General features: G+C 39.3%; 1 protein-coding gene across 1 annotated transcript in view; it reads right to left on the reverse strand.

Annotated features, from left to right (window-relative positions):
* ROBO1 (roundabout guidance receptor 1) overlaps positions 1 to 23,808 on the reverse strand; it is a 1,194,505-nt gene that overhangs the window by 42,074 nt on the left and 1,128,623 nt on the right. Inside the window, exons 19-23 of the mRNA XM_060234426.1 lie at positions 19,109 to 19,306; positions 14,781 to 14,807; positions 12,472 to 12,514; positions 6,923 to 7,077; positions 5,697 to 6,041 (exon numbers count right to left, since the gene is read on the reverse strand). Coding sequence (XP_060090409.1) covers positions 5,697 to 6,041; positions 6,923 to 7,077; positions 12,472 to 12,514; positions 14,781 to 14,807; positions 19,109 to 19,306 — 768 coding nt within the window. The remainder of the gene's footprint in view (positions 1 to 5,696; positions 6,042 to 6,922; positions 7,078 to 12,471; positions 12,515 to 14,780; positions 14,808 to 19,108; positions 19,307 to 23,808) is intronic.

The raw sequence follows: 23,808 nt of genomic DNA on the forward strand, positions 1-23,808 counted from the left end.
TTCAAAAGAAAAAGGTGAACAGACACTTTGTCATGCAAATGAGTTACAACAGGTATAATTGACAGTTGTAGGAGAAAACCAAAAGCTTAGGTATGAAACAGATGTTCCACCTTTCCACTCATATGCCTACTTCCTGTCTTTACAAGCTCATATGCACTGCAGAGGTGAGTGTCCTTGCCTTCTATATGTTCCTAGAAAAGTATTTATTTATTTATTTATTTATTTATTCCGGGATTTATATCCCGCCCTTCCCACGGGTGGCTCAGGGCGGCTTACAACAAACAATAAAACAGTAAAATCGGAATAAATTAGTTACATTTAAAATCGACATTTAAAAACCTATCACAAAGTATCACAAAGTAGTCACTGAAATGTATGAAACCTAGAAAGGTCTTCACTTAGAACCAATTATGTTGCATGCAACAATTTTCCTCATTAGTGGTAGCATCAGTGACTTTTTTTCTTTTTAAAATATGCAATATCTAGCAAAGATGTCACATGGTTAACATACTCATCAGGCAAGACAAGAGCACAAAGATTTTTTTACCAAGAATACATTTTTGGGTGTGTGTTATAAACAGAGCCACCAGACATAAAACTGAAACAATGAAAGAACATGTTTAAATGGTTTTTCTTTTGTTATCCAAGTTAGTGGTAAATTGTTAGATAGTTATGTCTAGAAAGCAAGAAACCAAATCTGAGAATCCTGATCTATTAAAATACATATATATCAATCATATCATCCTACTGAGCCTCTCAGCAATGGGACTAAGGGACACCATATTATAGTGTTTTGAGTCCAATCTGGGGGTGGGTTGGTCTCAGAAGATTGGCGTTTTCCTGCTCTGCCCTAGGGCTCTGCCCTACGGGGTGCTGCTGGGTTCCATCTTATCTCCCATGCTATTTAATAACTATATGAAGTCACTGGAGAGATCATTAAGAGGTATGTGGTTGGCTGCCACCAATATGTAGATGATACCCAGTTCTACCTTTCTTCTCCAGACAAGTCCAATGATGCTGTCAATGTTCTGAACTGGTGCTTGAAGTCAGTACTGTACGAGGGTGAATAAACTGAAACTTAATCCTTACAAATCAGAGGTTCTCTGCAATAGTAGAAAGATAGACCAGGGACTTGAGATCTCTGTCTTTGATGGGTTACACCCCCTTTGAAAAGCCAAGTTTTCTGTTTCTGGATCAGTCAGATCTAGCCACAGTGGTCTATGCCTTAGTTACATCTAGATTGTACTACTGCAATGCACTTTACTTTGGGCTATGCTTGAAGAGTGTTTAGAAGCTGCAGCCAGTGCAGAATGCTGTGACTAGACTGCTGGTTGGGGGCAGCTATTGGGAGTGTATGTTTCAATTACTACAGCAATTATACTACAGCAAATATACTGACTGCCAATCTGTTCCTGAGCCCAATTCAAGGTGTTGTTTTTGACTTTTAAAGCCCTATGTGGCTTGGGACTGGGGGATCCGAATGACCATCTTCAGCCATACGTTCCTGGCTGGGAATTAAGTTTGTAGGGAGATGCCCTCCTGAATGTCACACCAATTAAAGATGCTTATTTGGTGGGTACATGAGAGAGGACCTTTTCCATGGCAGCCTTACAGTTATGAAACAACTTCCCCGGGTGTTAGGTACAAGTCCCTGACAAGGATTTATCTCTAACTTGTGGTTCAGAAACTATTGATTTTCATAATAGTATTATCATTGCTGATGGAGAGTCAATTATCCAAAGTACATTAATATATCCATAACCATATTAGGTGTTCATACATGTATTCAGAAACATATATTCAGAACTATACTAACCCATGTATTATAATACCAGTGTTCACTAACTCTCATATATATTCATTGTATTCTTTTAAGTTTTATGTAGAACTAGGAGTAGGTCCATTGTGAAGAAACAATACAATGGGCTCTACAAAAGGCTACAAAAATACAAAAGGCTCTGGATGAGTGCCCACCACCCTTGCTGTCTTCCCACCCACCCTAGTGAAGGCATTCATTCTCTCCCACCTCAAGGGGAACTGATGTCTGCCATCTGGAGAGCAGCTGTAATTCTGAGTGATCTCCAACCCTCACCTGAGATTGGCAACATTGATTCCCCCAGGAGGAGAGGCCTTAGGAATTTTCCACCATCCTGGAAAGGTACCACTAAAGGCCTTTGGGTGAGGGCCTCCCCAGCCTTGCTGTCTTCCCACCCACCCAAGTGAAGGCATTAATCGCCCCCCCCCACCTCAAGGGGAGCTGATATCTGCCATCTGGAATTTCCTAACCTGGAGTTGGCAATTTTGTAGCCTCTAGATAAAGAAAGGACAGTCTTTCTTCACGAGGGGGGGAGAACCAAAGCAGCTGACATCATTCTCCTCATTTCTCTTCCCCCTTTGATCTGAGCAACAACTCTGTGAGGCTTCCCTGTCTCCTTCTCAGGCAACTATCTTGGGGCAAGGCTGAGGGGAGGAGGTAGAGAGGGAGTGAGAGACAGTAAAGGTGGGACAGCAACGCTCTCTAAGGCGGTGCCAGGCTCCCTGGCTATTGCAGTGGCCTTCAGAGGTTGTGTGTGCTGGGAGACCAACTGTGTGGGCTGTTGATAGGGCCTTTCATAAGGCCACAGGAGCATTGCATCCCTTTCTGAGGATGGTTGACAGAGAACAGCTGGAGATGTCTCTGAGGTAAGACTGCTTTTGGCAGTGTGTTCAATATTCTTAGGCCTGCAGGAGGCAAGGGAGTCAGCCAATGGGAGGCCAGAGATGGGTGACCAACGTGTGATGGGCCAATAGTGTGTTGCAATAGTGGTTGCATTTTACTGACGGAATCAGCTTTGCTGGCTGGCAACAGCCACTTGGGCAGGAGAAAGGAGCAGACTTAACCAATGGCATGCAAGTATTCTTGATTGATAGTTTGACGGGTCAAAGGCTTGTGCTGTACAGTTCCAATGAGCCTCAACAAATCAGGATGGTCAGAATTGCCACTACACCAGGAGAATTATTTATAACAGATAGTGTTGGGAACAAAGAAGACCACAGTAGAGGGTAAGCAACGGTGGGAAGCAAGGGCCTAATCTAGTCTCCCTGGTAATGGAAGATAAGTAACAATGAAAGATGTCTGCAAGTTGGAATGTGAGTAACACCAGGGTCTGGGAACTATTTCAAAGACTTTTAAGCAGGAGACATTTAGGAAGGATAAATAATGGTCCCTTAACCTATAACCTACATTTGGACTGTAACTTTTGTTGTATGCCAGTCTGGCAAGACAAGTAGTCTTGTGTGTATATGCTGCAAGTGTTTCCTACGTGATAATTCATTAAAGCTTCTTTTGCATTTGCTCAAGAGGTCTTGTGATAGATTCTGGGCAAAACCTTACACCAGGGATGTATGCATGGCCACTTCATTGTTGATCTTCAGGAGGCAGTTGAAAACAGTTCTACCTAGGACTGTGCTTTCACTGATTTAGCTTTTATTATTGGTGGTCCTAATTGGAGTTATTAATCTGTGAATTTTATAGGTTTTATAATTGTGGTTTTTATTTTATTTTTATAATTTTTAAAATAATTTATATTGTAAGCCTCCTTGTGTTTTGCAAGGGAGAAAGGTGGCTAACAAATGTTTTGAATATAGAGAGAATCTATCCTGTGTCAATTGTTTAATTAATACTAGTGAAAAACAGCACAGTGCTCAAATATGGTAGTTTAAATTCTTTCTACTCAAGTGGACTGATATAAAGATGTGCTACCTGGGACTGGGGAGGCTGCTTACTTTCTTGAACTGCAGATTGCCAGCTTTTCTTTCTTTCTTTCTTGGCATTATTAAGGCATTTACAGCATTTCCTCACTGTTTTGAGTTTTGGAATAACAAGGGTTTGATTATACTGTTATCTTAGATTACCTGTGACTTAAGTGTATCTAGGCTGCTTTAAGTCCTGTGTCCCAGTAGAAAAGTAGCACATAAATATACTAAACAAAAACAAACATAGTTTTCAGCTACTTTCGAATGTCAGACTGTAACTGCCTTCCTGCTGTGGAGTCTGCCAGAAATCATTTGGAAAGTATCTACTCTCCTGAACTTCAAGAAGTGGTACAAAGCAGAATATTAAAAGTGATCATTTAGTGGTATATAAATGGTCTTTGTTTTGCTTTCATGTTTCTGGATAGCTTGTTGTTTATAAGATGGTTTTAGAATTGTTGTTCTATTATCCACTCTATTGTTTTAGTTCTTTTTCTCTTTAAGTCACACTGACTTCCTTTCAGGAGAAAGGTAGAATGGAAGTCTTTAAAATTACAATAAATCAAAACAGAACATAGAACAAGGCAAAATCTACCAGAAAGGTAACCCATCTGTCAGAATATACTAATATTAGATTATTCTTGCATTTTACTCTCTTGCATACTTCAGCTATTTATATAGATGATAAAAACTACCAAAAATGAATTAACCAGGCTCTAGAAGTATATGTGTCCATGTACGTACAGACATTGCATTGTGAAAGAGCACACGCACATACAAGCACACAAAAATCTATTTAAAAAAATAATAATTAGAAAGAATCAATTTCATTCTAGATTTGAAAATATAGTTTGGAAATAAAGCCTATATATGCAGAAAAATGAAAGGCGAAAATACAATTAAATGCCCTTATCACTATATCACACAGCTGTTTATTCATGTCAGATTTATGTGGCCTCTGAACCATTCTGTAGGTAAGTAAGTCATGTACTAAATAAATTGAGTCAACCTTTTGTAATGGAACATGTCCTTTACCTTTTCCATATCACTAGGTGGCCATATGAGCTACAACAATGTGTTCAGAATGTTCAAAGTTAGAGCAGGCTCAGCTCCTAGGGATAACATTTTGCAAATCAGGTTATTAAAGCAAGCTGCATGGTAGCCTGAAGGATGAGTAAGAAATCATATAACTTCTTTTTCTATATATTACATGTTAAATTAGATGCACCCATAAGGATGGAAAGCATATTCTGATTTTGAAGCTAACATTGAAATCAATTCATTTTTTAGCTTCCGGATTCTGTGCTTTTGAAAAGAACCGTTTTAAGCCCAAAAATGTTAAGATGGTGAATGTGATGAAGATGCTGAAATTTATCAGATTAATGTGCTTCCATTGTTGGTATCTGCAACAATAAAATTTTACAGAATTGTATATGTACATTTCAGACATTTACAGAAGGATATGTAGGTTTAATTACCCTCCATTCACTACCAGAAGAATGGGTTGACCTGTTTTATAATTTGAGTGTGATGCCTGTATCTTGCATGTGCTTTATGAATTAAAGATTCCATCTCAGTCCCAAGCACTCATTTGTTATTATTAAATTTAAGTTTAAAGCCACATGAAATATATTTTATTTTATTCTCTTTTAAGACACAGCTGCTTATTTGTTAGACTAAATTTGATCTTTGAAGATTATTGCAGTACTAATTAACTCTTTGACACTGTTAATTTGGAATGTGTATATCTACAAAGGAATTTGGATTACATCACAGTGTTTGGTCTGTTGTGGCAAATTTTACACTCCAGTAACCAATTATCAGATCCTGAGATGGTAAAAATCATTGTGGGCAGACCAAAATAAATGCAGAACTTTTCTGTTTATATCAGCTATGAACCTCAAACTCAAGTCCTAAGGATTCTCTAATGTACAGAAGAGGGGCGACCATACTAGGTGGCTTACCTTTGTTTAATTTGTTTTGTTCCATAATGTTGTACTGAACTGGTGCAACCTCTTGCTTCTGAGGTCCGGAAGGCTTCCAATGCTTTTCATTCAAATCTCCACTGCCGCTGTTAACATTGCTGTTAACATTGCTGATGTTTGACTGGATGAGTTGCGTGGTGGCGTAAGGTGTAGGCTGCCCTGGTTGGTTGACAAACCTTCCATCTTTTAGATTGGGGCTATTGAAAGTTTTCATCTCATTGATTTTGTTGCTTAGATCCATGTCTCCATAAACTGTTGACTCTGGCAGCATTAGGTTTGTCTGCTTGTTCTCCAGTTGATTGTTGTAATTTGCTATGCAATCAGCTAACCACAGCAGGAAGAAGATAGTGTTCAGTTATAACTCATATTTTTATGTCCTAATGCTTGAAACATGTTTTGAGCACAAATGAGTGACTTACTTTTTAAATTAGAAATGGATTTCTAACTGAAATAAGAATCCTAAGCTGTATAAAGAAATAATTAATGGATCTAAAGCTAGATGCACATGTCTGTATGGAAGCCATGTTCTCCTGGTTCCTAATTTCTTCATATCTATTTCTCTTTCCAGGAAGGTTATAGTCAAAGAAACAGTTAGATAAAAGTCCCTGATGGCAGCATCTGCTAATAGATCTTAAATAAATAACCACTGTTTTTTCAGTGAAAGGAAATGAAGGTCTATTGACACCACAGAACATTTGACTAAACAAAAAAGCAGAAGTATCCATTTCTGTTGCAGTACACATATAGAAACGTTTATGTCCCTACATGTGGCAGCTCATGCAAGCTGCAAAGTAGGGAAAAAAAGCTGGAGCATGGTAGTTAGTAGTTTATAAGATGTGTCTGGACATCTGCTGTCCATTTAAATATTGCATAGCATTCAAGATCCGATTTCAATAAGCTCTCATCTGGGCACCCCAAAAAGCTCGCAGTGCCGTCATAAGTAAAATTACACCCTTCCAAGACCTTAACTTCAATGGACTTGGAAGGGTAGTGAAAAGCATCTTAGGATAAATCCTTCATCATTTCCCATGATTACTACAGAGTGAAGAATTCCCAATGGGATTCTAATGCATGTTTCATTTCTAATCTGTTAAAAGAGGAAGAAGCTAATAGCAGAGGGAGATCTGAACAACAGAAAGAATAAGCAGGAAGTGATAAAAATTAAATTTAAAGAAAAAGACTTACAGTAATAAACAAACATTTACCTGGTCGACTATACGTAGCGAGGTTGCTATCACTGTTTCCATTGCCTGATGTACAGCAGTTGATAGAGCAGTCATTGTGATTGTTTCCAGTGTTAGGCCATGTGTCTGCAAGCCATGGCTGAGAGGCAGGTTCATTGATGTTTAAAAGACCTGACCTTAAAAAAGAATGATTTTTAAAATCAAAAGGGGTGCCCATAATTTAAGAGCAAAACCTGTACTTCCCACAATCAATCTACAACCACACCAATGTTCATTTCTTCCTACATAACATGTAGATATTCACCCTTCCTTTTATCCTATTAGCTAAAATTCTGGTTTTTCCTATCTTCTTCTCTCACCACAACTACTGCAATCTTCCCACTTGCTTTCCCTTGTCACAGCTTAGCCCTCTATCAGAGCTCCACTGACAAATTGTTCAATTCTTCCTGTCACTCAAATTGTTATGCCTTCTTTTAAATCCCTACAATGATTCTGAACTCTTTCTGCATACTGTATACTTATCTCCATGGCTTTGTTCCACATTATATGTCTGCCTTATTGTATTATATCCCTCTCCTTGAATTTTGTTCTGTCATCTGGAGGTCTTCTGCTCTTTTACCCAGCTCTTACCATCCTTGCTGTACCTCAAGCCTGGAAGTTCAGTCCATAACTCCTGCAGCAGTGCCTCTATAGTCTACATATCTTAAAATCTTTCCTCAAAACCTTTTCTGTGAAGCCTTTGGTCAACCCATACACCTAGAACTTGTCACTTCCAACTGACAAAACCTTTACCCCTAATCCAACAGATCTCTAGTTTCAGTAGTCATGAAAATTTTATGGTATATTGTTTATCTCTCTTTATGCCACCACATACTGTGACATTTCAGACTGAAGGCTATGGTTATGTTCAAGGACTACGTCATGTCTTAATTTATTTCATAAAGAAACTACAATTTACTCATAGCAAACATAAAATTAGAATAATGTCACAGGATAGGACAAATCACAATCATTGATCATAATCTTGTGATGGAAGATGGAAGCTTCTAAATGCATTAGATCAGGAAGAGCATTCCACAGACATTGACTATCTCTCATCATATTTCTGTGTGTTCCATGTGTTCTCCCTGCTGTTCTAGAAATGGTGCTTTATGATGTAATAGTTTACCAAGGGAGAAAAAAACAGGCATCGGATACTATGTGTTCACAATACATTCATATGGCTTTCTGTGAAAGCGGATGTGAAAAATAATTTTCCACAGAGAGTATTTTGTTAGGTAATAGTATAAAAAGGAAGGAGAAGCCTCCGTTCCATAGAGATAATAATCCATCCTCTACAACCAAAAGATAGATCTGTAAGGATAGATAGTCAACAGTAGTTTATAAAAAAGACAAAGGTATACTTTTACCGATTAGAATCCCAAAAAGTGTCTTTCTATTAGGAAATCTTCTTGGAATGCTTGAGCTCATCATACATTTCTGTAAATGCTATGCTTTACTAAAGATAGCATTAATGACATTGCAAATACAACAATGAACAAACTGGAAACTTGACAGATTTCAGGGAAAGATATTACAAACTTTTATTCTGAAGAAAGATTAATCTCTGTAAATAAACTGTAAGAGGTATAATCAAGAGGTACTAATCCATCTTCCATCACAAGATTATGATCATTAATTGTGATTTGGACGTTAAACTTATGTTGATACACCCCAAGACTGCAATAACTTTTTTAGCCATTGCATCACACTGACCTCTCATATTTAGTTACAGTCCACCTGTATCACAAGATATGATCACACACACAGCTACTCAGAAGTGTTATCTCCCACCCAGTAGGTTTGTTTCTCACTTTGGTTGTGCAGATTTCTACATCTGGAACAACCCTGTCTAAAGCTTTATTAAAATCCATGTAAACAGAGCCAATGGCATTCCCTCAACCCAGTAGATTTGTCATAAATAAAGAAGGAAATGAGGTTGGTCTGGCAGGACCTGTTGGGGATGAATCTGTGCTAATGTCCCTGGATCACCATGCCCACTTGACCTTTTAAAATATACTCAAATATCTTCCCTGGGACACATCAGGCTGACTGGTTTATACTTTCCTGGATTATCTTTCCTCTCTTTTTTGATGATTGGGATAATAGTCACCATCCTTCAATCCTGTGATAAATCTCACATTCTCCAAAAGGTCTTGAACATGATGGACAAAGGCTCCCTAGAAAGCTCTTTGAGTACTCTTGGTGCACATCATCTGGCCTGGGAAATCTGTACTGCATCTAATTCAAGATCTCAATACTTCTAAACTTGTAGTAGGAGTCTTATTATGAAATGATCGGTTGCTGCTTGCACTGGCCATTATTCCAACTGGATGCACAGTCAAATGCACAACCAAAATCAGCAGTTTCTAGGAATACCCGTTGGTGGAAGGAAGCTTTCCTTTCAAATGTTCAGACTAATTCATTCATTTTCACAGGGTGACCCCAAATTTTTAGTATTTTGAGAGTAGGAGGAAATTTTATAATCACTGTTTACACCATGTGTAGTTTTTGTAGACCTCTATCATGTCACCTCTCTGTTGCCTTTCCCCCCCTAATATATATATTTTAAAAACCCTCAGATAGTTTGGTCTTCTCTTATGGAACAGGCAGCACAACTATGTAATAATTTTGGTGGTCCTTTTCTTTGCCTCTTTCAGTTCTTCAGTAGCCTTTCCTAAATATAGTAATTAGAAATGGAAACAGTATTCCCAATGAGGATGCTCCAGGGACTTGTATATGGGCATAACTATTCTCGCAGTTTTATTCTCAGTCCCTTTTCTAATAAACTTTAAACATGGGGTTTGTGTGAAGTAAGACATGTCTGTCTTGAATCTTCATTCTTTTTTCCCTAGTAACACTTCCACTTAAATTGAACTCCACCTAGTCTTCACTGTTCAGTCACCAAACCTGGAGAGACCCTTTAGGAATTCCTCTCAATCCCCCTGTAAAAATAGAAGGAACTGCAGAACATCTCATATTGGCAATTTTTAAAAAGGTACCAGAGGTGGATAAAACTCTCTGGTCCCCAGCCTAGACAATCACTGCTGGTCATGGTAGAAATATGTATTGTGCTACATTGACCAATGATTCCCAAAGTGCTGCTCCACTTAAGGACCAGATCTTCGGTGATGCTAGAATTCTCTTACTGTAAAACTCTAGGTGTGTAAGTTGGCCCTAAGAAGCAGTTAGATCCGACCGAATTGGCACACTATCGGCCGGTATCGAATTTGCCCTTTTTGGGCAAACTTATAGAGAGGGCAGCGGCGTTGCAGCTACAGAGCTTCCTGGAGGATGCTTCTGTCCTTGACCCCTACCAGTCTGGTTTCCGCCCGGGCCACGGGACGGAGACGGTGCTGGTCGCCCTGGTAGATGACCTTCGGCGACATCTGGATCAAGGCGGCTCGGCGGTGCTGATGTTGCTGGACCTATCGGCAGCGTTCGATATGGTCGACCATCGGCTCCTGGCGTGCCGCCTTGCCGACGCAGGGATTCAGGGGTTGGCCTTGCAATGGCTTTCCTCTTTCCTTGACGGTTGGGGACAAAGGGTGGCGATTGGGGAGGAACTGTCCCGGAGACACACGCTTGATTGCGGGGTGCCTCAAGGGGCGGTGCTTTCCCCGATGTTATTTCTATATGCGCCCCCTTGCCCAGATGGCCCGAGGGTATGGGCTGGGTTGCCATCAATATGCTGATGACACCCAGCTCTATCTGCTTATGGACGGCCGGCCCGCCTGCGCCCCAGAAAATCTGGACCGGGCGTTATAGGCAGTGGCTAGGTGGCTTAGGCTGAGCGGGCTAAAGCTGAACCCGGCGAAGACAGAGGTCCTTTGCTTGGGTCGCTGCGGCCCGGGAAGGGAAATCCCCCTGCCAGTTTTTGACGGCGCTCCGTTAACAGCGTCGGGCAGGGTTAAGAGCCTGGTGGTGCTGTTGGAGCCTTCATTGACGATGGAGGCTCAGATAGCAGCCACTGCCAAGTCCGCTTTTTTTCATCTTAGGCGGGCGAGGCAGTTGGCCCCCTTCCTGGAACGTGACGACCTGGCAACAGTGATTCATGCTACGGTCACCTCGAGGCTGGACTACTGTAATGCCCTCTACATGGGGCTACCCTTGTGCCGGACCCGGAAACTGCAGTTAGTGCAGAACGCTGCTGCCCGGCTGTTATTAGGGCTCCCAAGACGGGAGCACATTCGGCCGGGGCTCCAGGGTCTGCACTGGCTGCCAGTAATATTCCGAGTCCGGTACAAGGTGTTGGTCATTAGCTTTAAAGCCCTATATGGCCTAGGACCTGCCTACCTTAGGGACCGTCTCTCCCCACAAGTTCCCCAGAGAGTACTACGCTCAGGTTCACAAAACCTGTTGGTAGTCCCCGGGCCAAAGGAGGCCCGTCTAAAATCCACCAGGGATCGGGCCTTCTCAATAACAGCACCTTATTGGTGGAACCAGCTGCCGGAAGAGGTGCGGGCCCTGCGGGATCTAGGGCAATTCCGCAGGGCCTGTAAGACAGTCCTCTTCCGGCAGGCCTATGACATTAACTGACAATGTAAAATATCTTGGATGGAACAAAATGTATCTATAGGCCGCCGGTTTTACTCTATCTTGTTTTTATTAATTTATGGTTTAATTGTATTTTTAAATGTTTTAAACTGAAGTTGTTTGAATTATTATGTTGTAAGCCGCCCTGAGACGCTTAGGTGAGAAGGGCGGGGTATAAATCTTAATATAAATAAATAAATAAATAAAATAAAGTTGTAAGGGGCCTAATATGGATTGAGACCACAATGCTCAAAAAGACAGAATATTAATTTTCCTGCTTTCAGTGATTTTCCTGATCAGAAATCATCGTGCTCCAGACTGTAATAAACCCTGACAGCTGAAAAGTACCAGCACAAAGTAGGTACCTGACTGCTTTCATTACTTGGGTTCAAAGCAGTTGGGAAAGGGCCTAATTTCTGAATAATAAACAAAAATAAGATTCTTCTTTCACAGCATTACAGTCCCAAATCATACTGTTTCTCTTCGTGGCTGCTTTTTAAGGGGCAAATCACTGAACTCCATTGTTTTCTATAGTTTGACCCTAAAGCTGCTATGAAACACAAATGCTATTTTGCTTGTGAAGAATTTTGGTTAATTAACTTTGGGTTTAGTTACAACGTGAATATAGAAATGCAATGGTTTCACAAAATGCATTGGCCTTCTCTGGACTTTTTGTTTACAATCTGCATTGTCATTGTTGGTATTAATTTTGGGTTTTTTAATTTTTTAAACAAAACTATCAAGTTGGCAGCTGCAGTATAAGCATACTTTCTTACTGAAATTTGTTTTTCTTAACTCTTTAGTATATCTTTACAAATTGCCTACTCTAACAATCTCTCAAACCAACAAAATATAATTTGAAGTTAAACTGCTCCCTCTGCTGTTTTGTTTTTTGAAATGCACTTTTGCCCATAACCTCAAAGTAGCCTGGCTGAAATGTTGCAGTTCATTGTTTTGCATGAGTTGTAGGAAATCAGAAAAGCACATATCATTACCTTCCTCCACTGCTAACGGCTTCTCCTCCTCTTTGATACGTCACTAAAGTACAAAATAAAAATAGTGCAAGGGTTAAATGAATTCTTTGAATGTTGCTCATGTTGGATTTTTGAAAGATAAATATGAAAAAGGCCCATTGTTGTCCCACTGGCACCCAATTACATATTGTTTTAATAGCAGTTTCTAGTTAAGCATATCCAGTGGTAAATGGCTTTGTTTTACTGTTTTTACTGGTTTGTTGTTTAAATGTTGTAAATGGATGTATTTTAAAACTTAATCCTGTGTTAGAACTTTTGTGTTGTGAGCCGACCTGAGCCGCTTTGGTGGGAAGGGCGGGATATAAACTAAATAAAATGAAAATGAAATGATAAAACGTATCAAATACTTGGTGTACAAATGTTCCAAATACCCCCAACATTTTAGAATTTTTCACCTCACACAATAAAAATTATTGTTTTTATACAAAGGAGTATTCAGTGTTTGCTTTCTTTTTTACACAATATATTTGTAGCACCTTACAGACTAATTGGTCTATGGTTTGCAGATATATTTGTGGATTTGAGTTTTGGAAAGAGTCAAAATGAAATATACCTGGGCCAAATAAACGTAATGTAATTTACAGTACAATCCTGACCAGAGTTAGGCTGTTCTAACTTCATTGGGCTTAGAAGGGTCTAACTCAGTTTAGAAGTGCATTGTTAGGTGACCACCACCATCAGGTTAAGCAAAGAGTTAAGTAGATTAGCCTCCATGCAAACTATGTTGAATTCCATAGCTATGCATATCCCAAAGTAGGAATGTGTTTTAAAAGGCAGCCAAATTCTGCTCCTTAGAAGAACTCCAAATTGGGGATCTGCAAGAGAGAGATAACTGCTTGCAGTGATTACAATAACAGGATTAAAATGTAGCAGCCAAGAGCACACAGGCCTTTTGCTTAATATATAGCTTAAGAAGAAGGCCTGTTACCATTTAAACTAAGTGGAACTAAACCAACAGGGACTCAGAATCATGGAAAAATAAGAATTTTTAAAATACATTTCACATTTGAAACCACACTATAAATCTTTCTGTTGTGATGCTATTACTTGCCAAGTCTGATTAAAATATTTTAGTCTTCACAATTTGGAAGACTTTCATCCTGTAAAATATCTGACACTTTAGGCCTGCATGTAAAATTTAAGCTTGTGAATGACCTTTATAAAACTAATAATGTGCTTATATTTACGCATACCTACTTTCTCTGCAGAGCTCAAAAACATAATTTGAAAGTGATGAACCTGTGAAAGTTTTGACTATACCCCACTGATTAAAGGCTAATATTAGGTTGGAAAATTACACAAAACATTGCTAAAATAAATTTAAATAACCACTTCAAAGGCTCACAAGGATTTCCAGTAACCTCTTAGCACATTCTTTTTGAAGGATTTTAAATTCTCATGCAAGAAAGTTAAAATACAAATGATTCAAAACAACACAATCATACAAATCAGGTGCACACAGGAGCATCACTGAAGCACTAAGTAATAACTAAAATTTAAAAATGTGGCCAAACTTGCTAACAGTGTTTTGTTTTGGGTTTTTTTGTTACACTGCAGTAATCCCCAGAGAAGTGCAATGCTTAAAAGAATATTTTGAATTGATTACCACTGGTAAATAAGAGCAACCACCAAACATACTTTTTATGGGCTTAGTGGTCTGTGTAGTAAATGCTAATGCAGGTTAGCAGTCCATAATTTATATATGACGACAGTGAAATTAACGCAACTAGGAGGTTGCTTTTACATGTATGTTACCCAGCTTCTCAGGGAAGAAGTTTCAGTACAGTGTGAGAACAAAGGCTATGATCCATATAGCAACTCATGGACATTCCCCAGTGTATAATACAGGACTTTCTCAAAGGTTATTCTATTACAGTGCCAAGCCATGTTTCACTTAGCTTTATTAGCAGGGAATGCTGCCACCTTTTATTCAGAGCCCTTTGTACTTCAATACTGTATTGTGCGAAAGCAGGATATTAGTGGGCATTTTTGCGATAATGGAGGCTAACCAATGACTAAAAAACAACCATGCTATAAATTGACGACAGATTATAGGATGTCATGCAGCCTTCCAAATGACATAAAACTTTATGGTTGAGTTAGCAAAGTTAAATCCATAATATGGTAAAAGAACACTTAAGGTATTCTACCTTAAGTAACAATATTTATTGCTATATAATATTGTGTCTGGTTATATGAAAGAAAAAGAAAGAGCATTACAGTATCAAAGGCACATGCCAAACTGTCAAGGGAAAAGTGCAAATATATACCTGTTGGTGTGAAGGTAAAAGACGGGACTGAAAAATCAAAACACAATAACAACTGGTTATTAAGCTGAAGAGAGGAAAGGAGACCATACAACATTAGTATAAATCAAAGCAGCAAGAGAACATAAAGCTAAGATAAATATGTCCAGACATAGCGATATGTGAATAAAACAAAATTTGTGATTTAAAAGGGTCTTGTCTCCACAGATAGCATTTCTGAGGAAGAGTGTCATTCTGGTATACTATGCTCTTGAGGAAAATAGTGTGTGGTTTAGCCCCTGAATGACCTTCACTTTAGTGCCTTATGTTTTGCTCCAAATCCATGTACAAACAAAAAAACATACACTATTTAATCATTTAAAACAAAGACTAATAGGTATTTTTGCAAGTATAATGATTTTGGCTCTTTTCTTCACTGCATCAAGTAAATGCCGGTAAAATGTGCCAATATGGGCACTTAAGCATTTTGGTAAAGAATCAGCAATTATTAGAAGCAACTGAAGAACTATAATTTTTTTTAACCATCTCTGCACCCTGAAGCATCTTATGCGTTGCCATAGCAACAGCCCAACATTATAGCATTCTTAAAAATTCTTACAAAGTAAATAGATGCACACAAAAGATAATTTTTCTCCACTTTTTTTAAAGATTACTTTGTTATTTTCAGCAATTAATTTCATCTACAGTAATCCATTTAAACTCTTGCATTTAAACAGAAAAAGTTCAGAACAAAATAATTCTTCCCAATAAGCTTTCATTTTTAGAGGCTCCATAAAACTTAATTGAATCAATAAGACCTGCAATCATACAGCAGACCTCCAGAGTAACATTTACTCCATTTTTTTACAGCACTCATTTCCTTTTCTATGGAACAATAGAGTATATTTTCTGCACTGCTAATAGGATGAAGGAATCCACGGAAAGCCCCTCAATTCTGAGCAAAACAAGGACTTAATAAGCAGCACAATAGCTACTAAATGTGTTTTAACCATGGAATTCAGGTTAGCAGCCTTGTCACAAAGGGATGATGGAATGGCTGAGATGTTCAAATAGCTTTTTTGTTGTTTTTGCTGCACACAGGTCTAATTTTTGTATGGGTTAAAGCCCATAAGTCTCTAAGGAATTAGAAAAACCTAATGTAGAACATGCTGTATGTATGTTGCTCCTTATCAAGGCACTTTATTTTCAGAAATATTGGGCAGAACAAAAATGAATGCCTCCAAAACAATTTCCAGATTCAAGTACTGTCCTTCATTTATAGGAAAGGTGTTTTTATCTCTGAGTCTTATTGTAATTTATTTCTGCTAGTTTCTTTCACGTAGTCTAGTGAATTAAGTTACGTTAAGAAACAATAGAGAGCCACAGTTATAAAGTATGTACATGTGCTCATATACACAAACACACACGAATCATTTAAAAGAAGTGCTACAGATGGGAAATAAAGCATCCCCACACTAATCTTCAGATTACAAGGACACACAAAAAAGATGAAACCTTATAATCATTTTATTTCCTGTTAACTAAACATTCAATATCATTTTGTTTTTATGGAATTGAGAGGAGGTCAAGCTAAGTGAAATCTTTGTAACTTATACAGTCACCTAATTAACAAAGTTTACTTCAATAAAATGCTTGTCCCATGCTCACTGATATTTATGTGCGAATACAAAAAGGTTTTAACAGTTCTTGAAGCCTCAAGTCAGAAGCTCAACAAAGGAAGAAAATTGATTAATTAAGTTCCCTGTTTGTCAGCTTTTGTGCTGATACAGTAGATTTTTTTATGATTTCCATTTCCTTGAAGATAATGTTTTCCTTTCAGGTGTATTTAACAACCAAGTTGCAGGTAGAACTTTATTAGCATACTTTTAAAAACATTTGGAACTACTGAACATTTCACAAAGCATTATGTACAGAATGCAAGACCAGCAAAGAAATTTAGATAACAAAAAATAAGGGTATTTTTAAAATTTCATGCTGTGAGTTCAACTGCATTTACATCCAACATGACAATATTAGTCTAGCAGAAATTAGAATAAAAGATTGCATAGCAAAATACAATTAGTAAAATTAGCAGGAAAAGTACTTAAAAAAGTACTTGGTTGACGTACAATAAAGACAAAAAATAAAAAAGGTTCTGGAAGAGAAACAGCCAGCACCAATCAATTTCAGCTACAGCTGCACTGCGTGCATCCATTTAAGCCACTGTACCACATTTTGTAAGATTTTGAAGATTCTTGGAAGATAACAAATTTCTTCCCTGATGCTAAAAACAAACTTTTTGCTCAAGTCAGCTACTATCTTCTTTTCAACCATCTTGGTTTGGGGAAGTGGTCATCATGTATAGTTTATATACCCAGCAGGTAGTGCACCTCTGTATCCTGAAGATCTCATTTTTTTATTCAACATGGAACTGAGCCATGCAAATTAGGCTTGCCATGAGCTAAGGGCAATTTGTACCATCTCATCTGTTCAGATGAGGTTTAGCACTGATCGCACTTGGCTATGGTTGGGCAAGCTGATGGAATGTGATCCACACTGCTTAAGCATTTTGGAAGCCTGAAAAATATGGAATTATATCTGCCATTAAAATAGGGTTGCCAGGGCCCTCCTAGCAACTGGCGGGGGATGGGGGGGACTTACCAGGAGAAAGAGCATGTTGCTGGTGTCACATAAAAAGTGATGTTATCACGCTGTGATGCCACTGCAACACTCTAGTATTTGGGCAAAATCTTTATGATAAAAATGGCTTCTACCATAGAATTTTTGCCCAGATACTAGAGCATCACTTGGATGTAGCTGGTAAGATGGCATCACTTCCTATGTGTTGCCAGCAACATGTAGGCTTGCCAATCCCCAGGTCCCAGCGGGGGTTCTTCTGCTTTCCCAGGTTGCTTCCTGCCCCCAGTCAGCTGGCCGGTGGAGGGAAGCCCTGCCCCCAGACGACCATGTGCCTTTCTACCTCCGGAGGCTTCAGTCTCCCATTGGAAAGGCTTCCTCTTGGGATGGGGTGTCTGTGTTACCTTGAAGAAGTTGGCAGCAACTCGTGAGTAGAGAGGCCAATCTCTCACTTCAGAGTCACCAGAAAACTGCTGAGCACTTCATTATTCCCTATGTGGAGATTTATTCTCATAGGGTATAATGGGGAATTGATCTGGAGGTTTTGGGGGCTCTGGGGGAGCTGTTGTTTGAGGTAGAGGCACCAACTTTTCAGTATAGTATCTAGTGCCTCACCCCAAAATACCCCCCAAGTTTCAAAACGATTGGACCAGGGGGTCCAATTCTATGAGCCCCCAAAGAAGGTGCCCCTATCCTTCATTATTTCCTATGGAAGGAAGACATTTAAAAAGGTGTGCTGTCCCTTTAAATGTGATGGCCAAAACTCCCTTGGAGTTCAATTATGCTTGTCACACCCTTGTTCCTGGCTCAATGTCTCCTGGCTCCACCCCCAAAGTCTCCTGGCTCCACCCCCAAAGTCCCCAGATATTTCTTGAATTGGACTTGGCAATCCTAGCAACATGGCTTGTGTCTTTGTTTTTGGCCTGGTAAACTCCCCTATGGACCAGCTGATTGGTAGCTGGGGGGAAGGGCCTGGTAGTGGGGGATCCCCATGGTGGTGTCTGGCAGCCCTACATTAAAATGGGTCAGGGTTTTTTGTTTATGTGTTTCTGGGTTCATTTTGGTTTTTTATCTTCATACTGCTGTGGAATCTAAGATCACTTCTTAATATTTTCATTCAGTTTTATATCTAAAAGATGCCATTAGAGCACTGGTGTTAGGCTATTGTGTTCTGGTTGGCTGCTCTCAATGACTGACAGTTCAGCTAGTGCAGAACTAAGTCTTAACAGAAATGAAATGTTGGAAACATGTGGTGTCACTAATACATAATATGAAATGGCTTAATGTTGCTTTGCAGGCACAAACAGAAGTGCTAGTTCAAACCTGAACAACCCTTAATTCTTTGGATTTCCTGGTATCAGAATATTGTATTTTCCCTTCACTGGCATCATAATATGTCCAATAAGCTGAGAGTTTCCTTTATGTTATTGTGTATATTTCACTTGGGAGTGGTTAAACAGAGAAACGGAGAAATAGAAATTTCTTCCTGAAAACATACCAAAGTCTAAGGATATAAGAACTTTTGTAAGATCAATTTGAGCTGGTTTTTGTTAAGCCAGAAGAAGGTCCAAGTAGTTTAACATTTTCAAAAATGGCTTTCACTGAATTCCTTTCATTTACTATTATTAGCCTTCTATTTTAAGAGACTGAGGAAGACCATATATTAAAAAAACCTAACAAATACTTCAGACATTTAGAAGAACCCAATAAAATACCTTTTCTAATACCAGCATAAGTAGTAGCAAGTCCACTTCTCTTCTTTCGGTGGCGGTACAACCAAATGCTGAAAACCATTAGGATAATCCAACAGGCAGCACCAATTCCAGCAATAAAAGCTGGCTGTTTTACAACATCTGAAATCTGCTGGGCTAAACTGACTTGATCTTCTGGTGACACAGGGTTTCCATGAGAATCTGAAAGACACACCAACATTTGCAAGGTAATACTAAATACATTAATTCTGTAGAACTGGGTTTCTAAAGTGGTGTCATGTTTCTGACATAAAACAATTGTAATGCAAAGACATTATGAACATGAAATAGTAAAACAACAGAGATGTGCACTAAGTTGATAAAATGGCAAAAACACTACAATAAACTCAATAAAATGAAACTTCTGCTTGTTTTCCGCATACAACTTAACATTATCTCCTGAGCTGATGTTGGATCTTCTCATTTCCATGATCAAAAACTGGAAAGACATAGGGAAATCTGAAGAAAATCTGACAATGTGCATTATTTCAACCTTACAACAATAAAGTAAATACCATTGTGTCTTTAGAACACATATTTTTCAATGAACAACAGTTGTATAAAAAGACTTCTTAAAACACAAATCACAGCTAGGATGCTGTTCACAGCACTTTTCTCTTTCTCTTCACATCCGTCTCCACTTCCATAGAAATCCAGCAATGTATTCTATAGAGCATCAAGGCTGAATACCCATTTGAAAGCAATAAGTGCCTTTACTGGTGACTGAGCATTTTATTTCATGTCACAGATGCTTTCATCTTCTGTGATCCTAAAAGCACCTTGTAATTCAATAAGCAAGCTAATTCTTCTTTTTTTTATTTTGCCCTTTAGAACATTCCAGATTCAAAAATTGCATGCCTATTTATGTGAGGTTATACTGGGTTGCATTGGATTATGTGCGGGGGGGGGGCAGAAGGGAGAAAAAAACCCCATCCATACAGACAAATGTGATCAACTGTATAAAGTGAGGTGTCACTAATTACTGTAAACTGCCATTTTACATCTTATTTACTATCTTGTAGCAGCTGCCATACTAAAACATGGGAAATTGTGCCACACATTCTAAAAAAAACAAATACACAGATTTCTCTTCCATGAAAACCACTCTTTCACATTATGAACATAATGAATCTATTCATATATATTTAAAAATTGTATCCATAGAATTACATACATACATAAAAAGGTAAAGGTAATTCCAGTAGTTTTCGACTCCGGGGTGTAGTTGCTTTCACAACGTTTTCACGGCAGACTTTTTATGGGGTGATTTGCCATTGCCTTCCCCAGTCATCTACACTTTCCCCTCAGCAAGCTGGGTACTCATTTTACCGACCTTGGAAGGATGGAAGGTTGAGCCAACCGGGAGCTGGCTACCTGAACCAGCTTCTGCTGGGATTGAACTCAGGTTGTGAGCAGAGGGCTCCGACTGCAGTACTGCAGTTTACCATTCTGTGCCATACCTACATATTTATTGCTCACAGACCATTTGGTCATAAACAAATGGCAATGAAACAGAAAATTCATCAATAATATAGGTTTTACAGATTTTATAAAATAAACATTTTAAATCAGCAATGTGCACAACATTAAACATCATTTCCCATTCTTAAAATCCTCCTCGTCTCTTACGTTTATTCCTATTAAAACTTCTCATCAACTTATCACAGAAAAAACCTAATATTATGCAAAATCAGAGAAATAAGTAATGTTGTCTTAGGCAAATACAGTAATGTCATTAAAAAAATTCACACATTTTATTATGTGTACAGTTCATGCGGTGACTGTCTCAAGTGTGTAGAGTACAATAAAACTCCTTGAACTCTTACTGCTCTAATGGCTCATATTATAAGATACTGTTTGTGAATTAATCAGCATGGGAGCAATGACTTCATTCAGTAAGCAACTTCAGGTATTCGCATGCTTTCATATGTATTAATATTGAAGGAGTGCATGAATACACATTCTCTTGTGGACACAAGGAACGAAAAGTCACCCAGGTTAGTTGTACCCATACTTTTAAGGTTAAGTAAAATATTCGTGTACTTTTACTCTTGAGTAAAAAACTCAGAACATTATGATTGTGACACATAGCCTGCATGCATAACTGTTATACATAAAATAACGTTTTTTGCACACACTTTAACAGTAACAACCAAGTGGCTTATGGCGAAGAGAGCCTTGCCTAAACAGAAAATATACATGATTTGCTTATTAGGGATTTTGCTGGGCAATGCATATAAATATATACAAATTATGTTCAAACATATACGTACAATATGCATGGATGCCTTGATAAATATACATTGATGCATGCACTCACCCCCATTTCTTATTTAAGAGTAAACATGTATTTTTGCAATATTACTGTACCTAGGCAATTTATTTATTCCTATACAGAGATGGGTATGTCCACATTAGAGTACTAATATGGCAGATTTACAAAAACAAACAAAAAAACAACCAACAGGTATTGCTGCAGCTCCCTTGCAGTAGCATTGCCTCTACACTGCCCAGTTCAGGAGTTATGGCTTTAAACCAGGAGTCCCCAAACCCTGGTCTGCAGACCGGGACCGGTCCGCAGCCTGTTTCCAACTGGGCTGCAGAGCCTTACTGTCCCGCCCCCTGCACAGCTCCCCCATTGTTACTCCCCCCCCCATTTTCACCATTTTAATGCTGGGGAAGGGGCCCTGAAGTGCCACCAAGGCCACCCTCCCTCCGATCAGCTGATCGGTGGGGAAAACTGTGGCAGCAGTGGCCAGCAACCTGCTGAAAAAGCAACGCTGCCTTTACCTCCTCCCCACTTCCAAGGAGGTAAGGGCAGCGCTGCTCAGGGAAGCAAGAAGGAGATAAGGGCAGCACCACTCTTTCAGCAGGTTGTTGGGCGCTGCTGCCACAGTTTTCCCTGCCGATCAACATGTGTGTGCGTGTGGGGGGGTGGACTGGGAGGTGCTTCATGGCCCCTTCCCTGGCCTTAAAATGGTAAAAACAGGGGGCAGTGAGGCTGCATGGGGGGGAGGAGGAAACGGGGGGGAGGAAAACAGGTGGAGGAGGCGCCGCCACCGGGGTGGGGGGAAGCCAAATTTGGTGCCCCCACCCTGCCGGCCCTGGGGCTGCAGTAGGCAGGCCGGCCCTGGGGCTGGTCCCTGGGGCCAAAAAGGTTGGGGGCCACTACCTTAAACACACACACACAAATTAGGGAGTACAGATACTAGTAGTTGCTGGCATATAATCAGAAAAGACATGTTAATTAATTTACAAATCACATCTCATAATGGAAGCTGCTAGAGCAATAAAAGTTCAAGGAGAATTGCTTGTTTCCATTTTACTTGAGATGCCCATGTTATGAATAACACAGTTAACTTTCATACTCATTTGAATGAAGCATATCATAAATGCATTATGTATTAACGTAGGATAATGTGTTTGTAAGAAATGCTAGCTTTTCAGTGCTGGAAAGAATATGTGCCTCAAGGCCTATCTCGTGTACAATGGACCTATTTGAAGAGCTTCAGGAAAGCAATAGACTATCAGTTATTTAATGCTTCCACTACTGTTCTCTATGGGTGTGCTGAATCGTAGATAAGTTTAGCAGCGAGTCTGCTGTTTTTTTGGGAAGATGTACAATCTCTTCTTCAGACTGAGTACAACCCAAACCTGCTCTTGGTGTTTGCTGACAAAAGGAACATCACCATTTAGCTGGCTCTTGCAACAGTAACTGAACACCCACTAACACTCAGTGCATTTTCTCCATGTTTAAATATTGTTTTACAAAATTTGATCACAGACACATTGAAAAAAAAGGGGGGTGTTTTGGGAGGGAGGTCAGACGGGCTGCCTAAAACATCTGCAGAGAGATAAGGAGGACATCAGTACTAGATTTAGAGCAACTGCACATTACATCTGAGGAGCAAAGTTGGTGGGAAGTCAAGCACTCCTTTGTAGCTGAAACAAACAAACAAAGCAACCCTTACATTTTTGAAGCATGCCTGTACACTCCCTAGTATGGCAAGCTTAAAGTAATTCAGAAGCAAATTTTTTCCTTGATGCTGTTGATGCCAATTAAAGGTTAGATATATATGATGTGTGATGTAAGATGAAGTGGAAGAATATAAAAGTGCTCAAAGTACCCTTTCCTCTTCCCATCTTATTAGCTACCACCACATAGCTTATCACACATGAAGCTGCTTTATACTGAAACAACACATGACGCTGCCTTATACTGAATCATGCCATTCTTCTATCAAAGTCAATATTGTCTGTTCAGAGAGGCAGTAGCTCTCTGGGGTCTCAGGCAGAGGTCTTTCACACCACCTTCTATCTGATCCTTTCCACGGGAAATAATAGGGATTGGAACTGAAATCTTCTGCATGTCAAGCAGATGCCCTCCCACTGAGTCACAGCCCCTCTCCTCGAGTGACATGTTACTCTCTCAAATTAGAACCACTGCATAGGTAAGAAAGTGATAACATATGATCAAATATTCTGTGCCATACAAAGACAGCACTCACAAAGCTTGACAGGATCCAACAAAGCACTGATAGTAGAAAATATGCTTTTAAATTTCAGCCAATTCTGTATCATGTCCATCAGTGGGGTATCACTGCAAACCGGGATATAAATGATACCGTTTGCACTGTATCATTGCAAACCAAGGTACAAAGGAC

Source organism: Heteronotia binoei, chromosome 3 (genome assembly GCF_032191835.1).
Source record: "Heteronotia binoei isolate CCM8104 ecotype False Entrance Well chromosome 3, APGP_CSIRO_Hbin_v1, whole genome shotgun sequence".
NCBI lineage: Eukaryota > Metazoa > Chordata > Lepidosauria > Squamata > Gekkonidae > Heteronotia > Heteronotia binoei.